Source organism: Leptodactylus fuscus, chromosome 3 (genome assembly GCF_031893055.1).
Source record: "Leptodactylus fuscus isolate aLepFus1 chromosome 3, aLepFus1.hap2, whole genome shotgun sequence".
NCBI classification, from domain to species: domain Eukaryota; kingdom Metazoa; phylum Chordata; class Amphibia; order Anura; family Leptodactylidae; genus Leptodactylus; species Leptodactylus fuscus.
The window spans coordinates 95,844,271-95,857,893 of NC_134267.1; the positions used below are offsets into that span (position 1 = coordinate 95,844,271).

Genomic DNA, 13,623 nt, shown 5'->3' on the forward strand with positions numbered 1-13,623 from the left:
TATTGTGTACAATAGCGTGTATCTAATCCTTTGTAGTGTGGTATTGTGTTCAGTGTCGCGTATCTAATCTTCCATCATGTGGTATTGTGTAAAGACGTACGTATCTAAACCTCCGGCATGTGGAAGTGTGCACAGACGTGCATATCTAATCCTGTGGCATGTGTAACTGTGTATATACGTACGTATCTAAACCTCCAGCGTGTGGTGCTGTGTGCTGACATGGGTATCTAATCATCTGGTATGTGGTACTGTGTGTAGACACGTGTATCTAACCCTCCCCGTGTTGTATTGTGTGCAGTAGTGCATATCTAATCCTCCACCGTGTGGTATTGTTTACAGTGGCAAGTTTCTAATCCTCCATTGTGTGGTATTGTGTAAAGATGGGCATATCTAATCCTGCGGCATGTGGAACTGTGTGCAGACATGTGTATTAAATCCTGCAGCATGTGGTATTGTGTAAAGACGTGCGTATCTAATCCTGTGGCATGTATAACTGTTTATAGACGTACGTATTTAATCCTCCAGCGTGTAAAACTGTGTGAAGATAATCCTCTGGCATGTGGTACAATGTGTTGAGGTGCATATCTAATCCTCTGGCGTGTGGAACTGTGTGCAGACTCGCGTATCTAATTCTCTGGAATGTGGAATTGTGTGAAGATTCGTGTATCTAATCCTGTGGAATGTGTAACTGTGTACATTGGCACGTATCCAATTCTCCGGTGTATGGTATTGTGTGCAGTAGCGCATATCTAATCCTGTGGCGTGTGGAACTGTGTGCAGATGTGCATATCTAATCCTCCTGCATGTGGTATTGTGTGCAGTGGTATGTATCTAATCCCCTGGCATGTGGTATTGTGTAAAGACGTGCGTATCTAATTCTTCAGCATGTGGTGCTATGTGCAGACGTACATATCTAATCCTCTGCTCAGTATGTGGTACTGTGTGCAGACATGCGTATCTAATTCTCCAGCATGTGGTATTGTGTGCAGTGATGCGTATCTAATCCTCTGGTGTATGGTATTGTGTGCAGTGGTGCGTATCCAATCCTCCGGCATGTGGTATTATGTGCAGTGGCGCGTGTCTAATCCTCTGGCATGGGATATTGTGTGTAGATGCGCGTATCTAATCCTCTGGTGTGTGATACTATTTGCTGAATTGTGTATCTAGTCCTAGTGTGTAGAACTGTGTGCAGACACACGTATCTAATCGTTTGGCATGTGGAAATGTGGGCAGACGCGTCTATCTAATCCTCTGGCATGTGATACTGGGTGCTTACCAGTGTATATAATCCTCCAGTGTGTGGTATTTTGTGTAGACACATGTATCTAATCCTCTGGCAAGTGGAACAGTGTGCAGACGCATGTATCTAATCTTTTGGCGCATGGTACTTTGTGCAGACATGTGTATCTAATACTCTGGCATGTGGAACTGTGTGCAGACGCACGTAGCTAATCCTCTGACATATGATATTGTGTGCTGACCTGTGTATCTAATCCCCTGATGTGTGTATCTCAGCTTGGTTATCAGTGTTGGATTGTACATGTGCAGTGACTGTGTGTATTGCAGTTGGAATATGAGTGAAAGACTTGCAGGTTTGTTTTGGCTAATGGGGGGTCAGGGTCTTGGGAAAGCTGTATCTCCAGAACGATACGTCTGAGTGAGTTGGGTTCTCATCTTAAACCTTCCCGGGCACCTGAAGTATCTGTGTGCCAAATTTGGTGAAGATCGGTCCAGTCGTTTGGTCGTGCATAAAGAACAGACAGACAGAAATTCATTTTTACAAGATAGAGATATAACTGTAAGAAAGTATTAAATTAGAGGACACATAGATAAACAAGGACGTGTTTCCATATTGTATTATTGGCAGGTACACTGTAACCTCACTATTCAAAATTTCTTTAACTATTCTTCAATTCTAAAGTACATTAACTACAAATTTTTTTTTTTTTTGCATTTTCCTTTAGGCTTGTGACTGCGGTGGTCCAGGATCTCTCAGCACAGAGTGCGATCCAAATACAGGTTGCTGTTTCTGCCGTCCAAATTTCTCAGGAGACAAGTGCATTAGTTGTAGAATAGGATACCGAAATTATCCCCATTGTATTAGCTGTGATTGCTTATTAGATGGAAGTAAACCTGAGAGCTGTGATCGTGAAACCGAAAAATGCTCCTGTGCTGAAGAGACAGGGCAGTGCAACTGTAAGGTAAGAAATATGCAATAAAATATTATCTATCTATTTCATATCTATCTATCTATCTATCTATCTATCTATCTATCTATTTCATGTCTATCTATCTATTTATCTGTCTGTCTATTTCATACCTGTCTCTCTATATCTATCTATCTATCTATCTATCTATCTATCTATCTATCTATCTATCTATCTATCTATCTTTGTTGCAATAAAAAGCCTAACACAACTATACACTATGTTATCTTTTGCATTAAAAGAGAATTATGGCAAGTTAAGGATTTTAATGTGGTGACAATTTATTCACAAAGTCCCTGTTTGTGCCCGCCGAACAAATTTAAGAACAGGCTACATGAAAGTTGTATGAGATGGCAATATGAAATAGATCTTGCAGTGTGAAATAATTATCATTAAACAGCATTGAGGGATTCTAGCTATGAATGTCCTATGTTAAGTATATTATATTACCTAAAGGAAAGATATTTGCATGCAGATTTTACTAGTCTGTCATAAACAACGCACAAGTTAATGCTTTTTTATAATCGTTTAGCCACACAGCTATAATTTGGATGCAGGCCAGACAGATGAATTATACTACACTAGTTTTCATACTGAATGCTACTTGCATTTTCCATTAGGATCACTGAATTTTAACTGTATGTAAGCATCAATTTGCAGCAAAGTACTGTTTTAAGGTTTGTGATATGAGAAAACATTATGGGAGATTAGTTAAGTTACCTGCTATACAATTCTGGCCTACTTTGTATCAAAAACTGGCATACATGCTTAGCACCACATTCCTCATGTGTTTTAGGGACTTTGCTTGACAAGTCGGTGTGATTTAGTGGGAAACAGGCATGACTTAGTGAGAAAGTCATTCTGCCCCATTGCTTCTAAACTTATTGTATTTTTGAAAGCTATTCTCTCTGACTCCCCATAGCGTTCATCAATAGCTGTAGAAAACAATACATTATTATATTGATGTTCATTTACATTAGCTCAGGTGATATTGTATATTGTGTAGGAAATTCTTATCGTAAATAGTGTATTTATTTTGTTCCTAGTACATTCTTACCAACTATCCCTTTAAAGTATTCTTTAAAGTACAGTAATTCCTCAGGTTACAAAAGACTCAGATACAATTGTTTTAGTTATTTTCCATGGGTCATGTCTGCCATAATGACTTCTTCCAGCCACAAATCGGTTCTGCAAAGTTTGCAAAACAAACATTTTTGGGCCCAGTTATTCCATCATCTTCATTACCTTTTTCTATTTCAAGTATTCTTATTGTTTTAAATGTAAGTATGAGTACAGAAAGTTAAAAGGGGGAGTATAGGGGTACATATTGTCAACACCTAGATCAGTGATTCCCAAAGTGGTCCAGGTGGACCCCCCCGGGTTCCAAGGGAGACTCAACGGGGGTCTACATTGGTGTAGTCTTAACATTTTTTGATGAGTTTCAGGAATATGGTAGAAATGTAGCAGCAGGGGGTCCACCGAAACCAGTAAAATTTTGAAAGTGGTCTACGAGAAAAAAAAAAGTTTGTGAACCTCTGACCTAGATCCATTGTTACTATTTTATGTATTTTGTTCATTTATTTAACAATATTTGATGGATTGGTTAGCTGCGATAGACAACACCTTAGAGAATAAGAAAAGATTACCAATATCACAATGGGTATGATTTCAACATATTTTAATATTATGTCTAACTATAAAAGAACAATCGGAGAGGGATGGGAGATCATCTAGGATCAAAGCAGTGGATATGCTGTTATTGCAAACGTCTGAGAAAGAAAGCGAAGTTGGATGATTTCCAGGAATGCCAGTTGTATATATTGAAATACATCATTTGTATCTCTATAAAAGTAGTTAAAGTGGGAATATTACTTGATTTCCAGTTATGATGATAGTTGGTAAGGTTGATAGGATCTGAATACACAAACTCCTTAACCTTCTGCTGCCCCATTACTGCCCCTGCTAAAATGTAAATAAATTAAATAATACAATTGGGCATACAATACTCCAGAAAGGCATTAATAATGTCACCTTTCTGTCCGTGAACAGTAATAGTTCCCTTTCTGTCCCACACATTAGAATGCTGAATATGCTGCAGTGTTACATGACCCCTACAGTGTCCCTTTGTCTTCTACAGTGCCCCTGTCGTTTACAGTTCTTCCTGGCTACCACAGTGTCTCTTTATCTTCTATAGTATCCAAGTTCCCCACAGTGCCTAATTGCCTTTGTCCGCAACCCCCTTCCCCCCAGTCCATCCTTGTCTTTATTCTGCCAGTACCCCACAGTGCATTATTGCACCCCAATGCCTCTTTGTCCCTCCTCCCCGAGTGCTTCCTCGCCTACCACCGAAAAGGTTTTGAAAAATACTAAGCTTGTTCCTGTTGGTGCCTTCGAAAGGCTATGCTGAAATCTGGTACTGATAACTTAGTTATATTATCCCATCTTCATACACCATGTCATGGGCAGTTCTGAGTGACTATAGGCTGAAATAGACCTATTCTCTTAGCTGTCTCTGACTTGGTGCAGGAAGACATAATGACTTATGCATCTCAGAGACTACATAGGGCATCCAAATCAAATCAAACAAGCTTTATTGTCACATCCGAATAGATATTTGGCATTGCTAAAGCTAGTAAAGTGGGAGGAGGGAGTTGGGTTCGGGTGGGTGAGTGGTGGGTATGGGTGGGGTGGGGTGGTTGTTTTGGGGTATAACAGTTCATGGAGTCTCATCTTCCTCTTGTTTGGTGACAGCTGAACAGATATTGGGCAGCAATCTCCACAGTGGCCTCTTCTTCTCCCAGTAGGATGTATAGTTTCTTCTTCTCGTCTGCAGATATGAAGTCTGGGATGTGGGCAGAGAGTCTTTGGTAGTAGACGGCCCTCATTGCTGAGTATTTGGTGCAGTGTAGCAGGAAGTGGGTCTCGTATTCTAGGGCCCCCTGGTCACAGTGCTGGCACAGTCTGTTCTCCCGTGGCTTGTACATCTGCTTGTGTTGTCCCGTCTCCATCTCCAGCTCTGCATCTCCTTTCTCCTCGGATCTCTGGATTGCCTGTTGTTTTAAACTATCAGTTTTAGAGAACTTAAGAGAACCAGTCGGATCCCACCCCTGGTTTCCATGACTAAGCCACTATATGCAATCCTTGCATCATGAAGCATAATGCCAAGCGCCTGATGGAGTGGTGCAAAGCATGCAACTACTAGACTATGGAGCAGTGGAAACATATTCTGTAGAGTGATAAATCAAATTTCACTGTCTGGTGGTCTGATGGGCATGTCTGGGTTTGGTAACTGCAAGGAGGACATTACCTGCTGACTAGATTGTGCCAAATGTAAAGCCTGGTGGGCTTTTGGTTCATAGTTAGCCTAGGCCTCTTGGTGCCAGTGAAGGGAACTCTTAATGCGCCACAATTAAGACATTATGAACAATTGCTTGCTTCCAAGGCAACTCCATATTAACACCTATAAATTCAGACTGGAACATCTGTGGATGTAATATAGAGATGTCCCAATGATTTTAGTACATATTTCTAAATATAAATGAATATAAGTATATGTATGTAAAATCATTATTATTATTATTATTATTATTATTATTATTATTATTATTATTATTATTATTATTATTACATTTTTAATATTCTTGTTTTGTCCTTCCAAGGAGTAGGTATATTTTTAAGAAAAATAACTGCTGCTGCCTGTTTTTAATACATTTTTACATGCTGATAATAAAACTGTGCAAAAAAAAAAGAATTATATATTGCATGGAAACGAAACATTGATATGAAAGGTTTGCTGTTATATACAGAATTGTATCTGGATTATCACAACAATTTATGTCAAGTAACCTATGTCTGTGATGCATCCACTTCTTGGTAACGCCAAGGGAATTTATGTATTATCATCTTTTTTTAATGCACATTGCATTCATAACTCTCTAGACAAGTTGATATTCTTGGAGTGTGATAAGAAGGTACTATAAGCAGAAACATATACATTATATAGATAAAAGAATGAACAGTGGATCTTGGCAGGATTGAAGTGCAGAGTGACACAGACTGGAGAGATTCCATCACATCACTGTCTGTGCCATTGTGATAATGTAGTCCCCTTTATTCTGAATAGGAAATCATAGAACATACAGAGCGGTTTATGACATTCCATTGAACTTCAGCTCTGAGCAATATCCTTCTATAATACATTATATTAATAAAAAGGTCAGCAAATACACAATAAATTCTACATTGTATATATTTCCTTCAACATACTACCATTTTTTAAGTTAATGTTTTATTCTCTAGTTATTTAGAACAACATGATTAATACATTAAATATATATTATATAATAGATCGAATACTCTATTTAATTATATATAGTATTTATATTTTAAGCAGTTTACTTATCTGAACTTCCTAAAAACACACCTGAGAAACCAACAATATATTGCAACTAATGATGAAACTTTGGATACCAATTATGTTGTTTTTATAAAATATATATTTTTTAGCATAAATACACTTTGACCACGCAAAGCCATGGATTTAGCATTTTCTTGTTTGAGAGGGTCCGACCTTTTCAGCTTTAAGCGACAGTACTAGAATGAAAGCTGGCACAAAGGCTATAATAATGATGTAGAGTCTGTTGAGCGGTGGATGATGAAAACCATGGCACTGTAATAGTTGCCTGCCATTAGTTGTTGACGCTTTGTGAAAATCTAGCTATAATACTAAAAACTTGTTCAAATAGCAACTTTCTAAGCCTTTCATATACATGCATATTTGGCTAAGTCAACCGAGCATGTGTGTTTTTCTTACATATGAAATAGTGAATAAATCGATGCTAGATACCTCTGGCACAGCTCATGGGATAAACTGGGGGTGGCATTTCTTATTTAATCTGCCACTACTTTATTGTGTTAATGCAATAAGCAGCAGCTGTTACTTTTTACCCACCTATCCGCATTCCTGTCCAGGCTGCCATCTGCTGCTGCCTCTAGGTGGCGCTAGACTTACGTCACAACACTAAAGAATGCTAGGATGCTACGTAAAGCGTCCTGGCATTTTTCAGCATCAGCTACTTTGCACCCTAGAGGCAGCAGCGGAGGGCTGTCAGGACAGAAGAAAGGGCAGGTGAGTAAAAATTATCGCCTGCTACGCTGTGTGGGTTATGTGTAAAGAAAAATTTAAAATATATATATATATATATATATATATATATATATATTATGCTGCAGGTGGGCTCTAAAAAGGGGGTCGTATACTGTATATTTAGGAGGCATAATAGGGGGTCATAACCTGTAGGGGGCATAAATAGGTGGATCATATGCTGTATGGGGAGGCTAAAAATGGGTCAGATCCACATAAAAGGATCAGGTACAGTGGGGGGGGGGTCATAAAGAAGGGTCATATACTGTGTGGGGGCAAAAAAAATGGTTATATATTGTAGAGAGGCCATAAGAAAGGGGCCATATAATGTGGTTGGGCCATAAAAAGTGGGGTCATATACTGGGGGGGGGCAAATAAGGGGGTCATATATCATGTTAGGGGCAAAAAAACCAGAGTCATATTCCGTGTGATGTACCAGAAAAAGAGAGTCATATACAATGGAAGGGGATAGAAAAAGGGGGTCATATAATGTTTGGGGGCAAGAAAGAGTGGTCATGTATCGTGTAGTGGACCAATAAAAGGGGGTCTTGTGTCACGTGGTATACCAAAAAAAAGGGGTCATTTATTGTGTGATGGGCCATTAAAAAGGGGGGCAAGGAAGGGAGTTCCATACCAAATAATTTTGATCTGCCGATATGGCGACGTGCTGATAAGGGGGCAACTAAAGTCACGTGATATACAGTACTGTCTTACTACCATGGCCATTTGCTATAAAATTATATATGTAAGAAATATATATCAAGGAATGCCCCCCAACGTAAGCCTCCAATATACCTCCAATATATACTCACAGTCAGATGTAAACCAAATGAGTAGCTGTAGTTTATTATTACTTGTCAACAAGGAAATGGCCAGTGCTGTATTATAAAGGTTTACTCTGCTATTCATGGTGAGCCTAATACTTTTCTAATTGAGCATTCAGTCTTTCATTTGTTTTCAAGGCTACTACATTCTCTGAAACAGTCTCCATTCTCCAGCAAATGCAAACAATAAATGGCTCCTGTGTAAATGGCTTGCCTTAATTTGGAGTTAAATTAACCTCATATCACATATCTACAGCACTGCATGGTAGAAAATTAGGGTATTGATGACCCCCATTAGTATATGACATCATCGGCAGACAGCTTAATAACAAGCTTTCAGTGCGTTTCATTTTATTAAACATATTCATCTAATTTGATCAGTACAATGTTCTCATCTATATGCACATACAGGATGCAAAGTAACTCTCAGACATCAAAAAGGGTCATTATGATTTACCCCCTGTAAGACTGGTTTAACATCACTACTGACAGGAATCTAATACAGACAGTAAAATCAACCTTATTCAGAATAATAGAGCTGAACAAGCTTAATATTCTCTTTATTTCCAATTTTATACACATTGTAATTATATATATATATATATATATATATATATATATATATATATATAATAGTATACATATTCAGTACATTTTGAAGTACCGTGTTTAAGTATATAAGCTTACAGTACATTAGACTCCAATTTATTTATTACTGTGGGATCAGTTCTACATTAGGGACCAAGTCCTGATGTTGACTTGAAATACATGTCTTCATATTTTATTGCAAACTATGTATAAATATATCCAGGGGTGAAGCTATAGACGTGCAGAGGTAGCACCCGCTACTCGCTCCTACAGCTTCAGGCTATCACAATTATTTAAACATTGTAGTTTCCCCATAATTTGGTATGACATTATTAATAGATTTCTTTCCATGATTTCACCTTTCCTGGGAGATGTTTCTAACAAAGCAGTAGCCCATATTTACCTTTCTAATATATTCTTTGTAGAAGTGCTTTAAAGGGAACCAACTCCAACTTTATGCTTTGTTCATTAAGGGCCACTCCACTGATTCTGGAAAAGTTGGAATTTTTTCTCTAGCACCACTATTCAGCACCCACTATGCCAAATAGGGTGTCTATTGTCAGGTCGGAGATCCTAAGCTTTTTCAGACAGCCCAAGACCACTCACCTGACAGTGAAGAGTCTACTTAGCATATTAGGTATTGAAACTAACAAAGCTGGAGTTGGTGAAGGAGGTGAAAGGTTCTCTTTAAGGCATATGGACACCATATTCTTAGTGTTTCTCCTGGTAGACTTGATGCATCTTTGTGTTATATTAGATTTATCCAGGTGAGTACAGAAAAGTCTGATCTGCAGTGATTGCCAGGTCAGTGTCATCCTACAAGGAGGTCGTTCACATTGGACAACTTTTAAGTCCAGTTGTTGTGGCTAGATCTGAATCTAAGTGTGAATGAATGTAAGCCCATCAACATCTAGGAGTTGAAACAGTTCTGTAAGAAGGATAAAATTCCTGCAAAGAGTGATTTTTAAACAATTACTGTACAGTCATTCTTATAACATTTGGTTCCATTATAGAAGACTGGATCATTTGAAATGCAATACAGACACCTCTGTATGTTATTACCATGTAGGTTTACTATACTTGCTATTTGATTTGATTCAGTTATACTTTCTATTCATGCAAGGTTTTGTCATCTATCTATCTATCATTCTTTCTTTCTTTCTTTCTTTCTTTCTTTCTTTCTTTCTTTCTTTCTTTCTTTCTTTCTTTCTTTCTTTCTTTCTATTATTAACTGGCTTTTATATGTCCTATGTAAGTAATACATTAGCATATAATATGTCTTTGTGTATTTGACTGCACAAAACTACATTGAAAACATGAAGGCTGCTTCTTTGTCTAAAATATCCATTTAAACCCACTCAAATTGTGAAGTATCTCTCTTGCAGACAAATGTAGAAGGAGTCCACTGTGACAGATGCAAACCCAGCACATTTGGACTTCATGTAGGGAATCCACTTGGTTGTAGCAGCTGTTACTGCTTTGGCCTGACTACCCAGTGTACAGAAGCAGATGGACTGATCCGAATGTGGGTGAGTAGGAAGCTGTTGAGCCATATAATACTGTAATGTGGGCTCCTGCTGGTGTATTTTAGTAAAACATGCTGAAGCAGCTAATACATGCCAAAACATTCAGTGTATTCTTGTAATGTCTTTTTTTTTGCAATTTGTCTACTCAGCACCAGTTTTTAGAAGACAAGAGTCTGATAAACCAAGCTATGTATCATTGTGCTATGCAATACTATGCATATACTGTCATTTGATAAATAACAGTGAAAATTCTTTGCAATGCGCCTGCTTCAAACCAAGGAGTAAAAGTACAGGGACAGTTGTGTCAGCAGTTGCCATATACGTTCTCATCTACTGGTGTATATTAGTATAGGAAACCAATTTACTTCTCTTTTGGTATATAGAAACTAGAGATGAGCGAGTAGTATTCAATCAACTAGGTATTTGAATGAATACTACGGTATTCGAAATACTCATACTCGTTCAAATACTATCGTTATTCGCAGTAAAGATTCGATTCAGAACCAGCGTTGATTTGCTGAATGCTGTACACTGTCAATGCTGTTTCTGCAGCAGGCTCATCCTTGCTAGTCGGGACCACAATGGAGACTGCTGTGGTCCGATCTTAGACTCCGCCTTCTCACAGAAGAGCCTCCGGCAGTGCCAGCGTTGAATGGCCGAATGCTGAACACTGACCAATTAACGCTGGTCAATGCATTCCTATGAGAAAAAGTAAGCTCCCTCATAACTGCAAGCTGCCAGCTCTCCCGACTAGCAAAGAAGAGCCTACGGCAAATCAACGCTGGTTCTGCAGCAGTCTTGTCTTTGCTAGTCGGGAGAGCTGGCAGCTTGCGGTTACGAGGGAGCTTACTTTTTATCAGCGCAACTGCAAGCACTGTGCAGTTAAAGCACACGGACCCCATAGACTATAATGGGGTCCGTGCGCTCTAATTGCACAGCGCTCCTCCTAAGCACTCTCCTCCTGCTACTTGTGGACTTGGTGACTCTCCTTTAGTCGAATAGTGGTTTCCCTTGAAATGAGCATTTTTTCCCATAGACTACAATGGGATTTGATATTCGATCAAGTAGTCGAATATTGAGGCTCTACTTGAAACGAATATCGAATCTCGAATATTTCTCTACTCGCTCATCTCTAGTAGAAACCCTTTCAAGCACACATATCCATACAAATATACAAATTCTGTGCATCATTTGGGATCTTAAATGGGAAAATGCCTGGGAAAGGGTTAAATCTCATATTATATAGATTAAAAAAATGAACAATGTTTACTTATTTTATGCTGTTAAAATTGATTCTTTAGAATTATAGTGTTTACTTACATAGTATGGTGAAACCTGGTGTTCAAAGTGTATAGCATTTGGCACATCTATTTGCACAAAGTTGTTGGCGGACGTGTCAGCTTAGTCACTTTCCCCACAGAGAGCGTCTGGGCATGTGTGTCCACCAGCACACAACTCAATACTGTAGGTAGATGTCCAGATTGCTATATACATTGAACACTATGAACAATTAAGTAAATATCATCTTTATTGGTTCATTGTTATAACAGAAATTGCAAACATTGTTTATTTTCTGATTAATAACAAGGCAATCAATATACGCACAGGACCAAGCACAATTTTGACTAAAAGCGCAAACCCATACATTTCAATGGGTCCATGCACACAGACGTAGTTTTTGGGCCGAATTAAAGAAGCACAAACTATAGAGCAGGTCCTATACGTCTACTTTCAGCTCTGTCAATTCATTTTCAATGTATGCGCCAATCCGTTTGTCATCTATGACGTTTTTACTGAACCATACACTGTACATGGTTATGTGCATGTCTATGACATTTGTCGGTGGGCAACAACATCAGTTTGTTTCATTGAACGAGTTGAGAGTCTTTAGTTATTTAGATCAAAGGTTGCCTAAACCTCAAGCAGTGGCAAACTCTCAAATGTTAGATATATGAGGGCTTATGCATATCACACCTCTGTACAATATTCAGGACTTTTATATAGCGTTCACACAGATGTATGTCTAGGTATGCCTCAGAGTTTTAGCAATATGATGACAGCAGAACATTGAGATCGTAACATCAAATTAGTCACGGATGATGGAAAATTGACTTTACAACACTAGTTAGTGCAGATCAATGCAAAACTTTCCTGAATTTATCATTAACTAAGATTCTGTCATTAAAATTAAGAATTATAGTCCACATCACAACAAATATCACTTCCTATTAGCTTTTTCTCTTACGTATTTCATTTTGTTGGTGATTTTTAGTTTCTAGCATCTACTATTTTTTCCATTCTCTTATCTTAACACGTATTTTCTCTCTTATTTTTGAAGCAATCCTTAAAGCCTGATCAAATAGTATTAGAATTGACAGACTTCACCCTGCAGCGCCGTACTACTAAAGGGGTACATTTTCAGCATCCAGAGATCATAGCACTTATTGATCAAGTGAAACAAGACCTCCACTCAGAACCATTTTATTGGAAATTACCAGAACAATTTGAAGGTCGAAAGGTAAATAATTCTATGAGTACGGTATTCTAGCTTACAGCTTTGTACTTCTATATATTACTAAAATAGTTTTCTGATCTTCTATTATTTTCATCCTCTAGTGCCATCTTGTCATGTTATTTAAATGTCTATTATAAGTTTATCTTGTAATTCCAATGACTAAATCTATATCAAGCTTATATAATGTAGTTCATACACTTTATATAATATGGTTCATACACTTCATGATACACTTTTGTTGTACTTTCTGTACTTTGGGAGATACGTTCCCATTACATTATAAGGACTGTCAAAGCATGTCTATGTCTGAATATGTTGATAACTCTCAAAGAGTGTTTAGAAGAAAAAAGTGGTTTCCTCAACTTCCAAAAGAACAAGCAGTCTTCACTCTTGGTCACCCTTGGTATAAAATGTTGACTGTGTCCTTGGTATCAAGACAATGTCTATGATGATGCTCTGAAATAAAAGGAGTGCAGGAACAGGGAAAGATAAGTATGCAGTTCTAATCTTTACTAAGTCTTTACTAAGAGCTAGTCTAAGATCTGTATAAAAGGTTTCATCTGGGGGACAAAAGAAAGACATTCTGGGATCCATCATGTCGATATAGCATATAAACTCTCTGCTAATGCATGGGAAGGTGTCAGCCAGCTACAAGCCACTGTGCCACAGCTCACTGCTACAGGACAAGTGAACCAGCAGATGCCTGTTACAATAAAGCAGTGAGTACTTCAACTGATCCTGGCCTGGACATTGCCTTCCTTGCAGCTAAGCCCTGGGCAAAGGCTCTTTGTTGGAGTGGAGCACTGGCACCCACATCACC

At 38.3% G+C, this 13,623-nt stretch overlaps 1 protein-coding gene across 8 annotated transcripts in view; it reads left to right on the forward strand.

The window, feature by feature from the left end:
* Positions 1–13,623, forward strand: part of LAMA2 (laminin subunit alpha 2) — a 593,715-nt gene that overhangs the window by 374,416 nt on the left and 205,676 nt on the right. For all 8 annotated transcript variants that reach the window (XM_075268017.1, XM_075268020.1, XM_075268018.1 and 5 more), the window contains 3 exons: positions 1,965–2,201; positions 10,148–10,291; positions 12,627–12,806. In XM_075268017.1, coding sequence (XP_075124118.1) covers positions 1,965–2,201; positions 10,148–10,291; positions 12,627–12,806 — 561 coding nt within the window. The remainder of the gene's footprint in view (positions 1–1,964; positions 2,202–10,147; positions 10,292–12,626; positions 12,807–13,623) is intronic.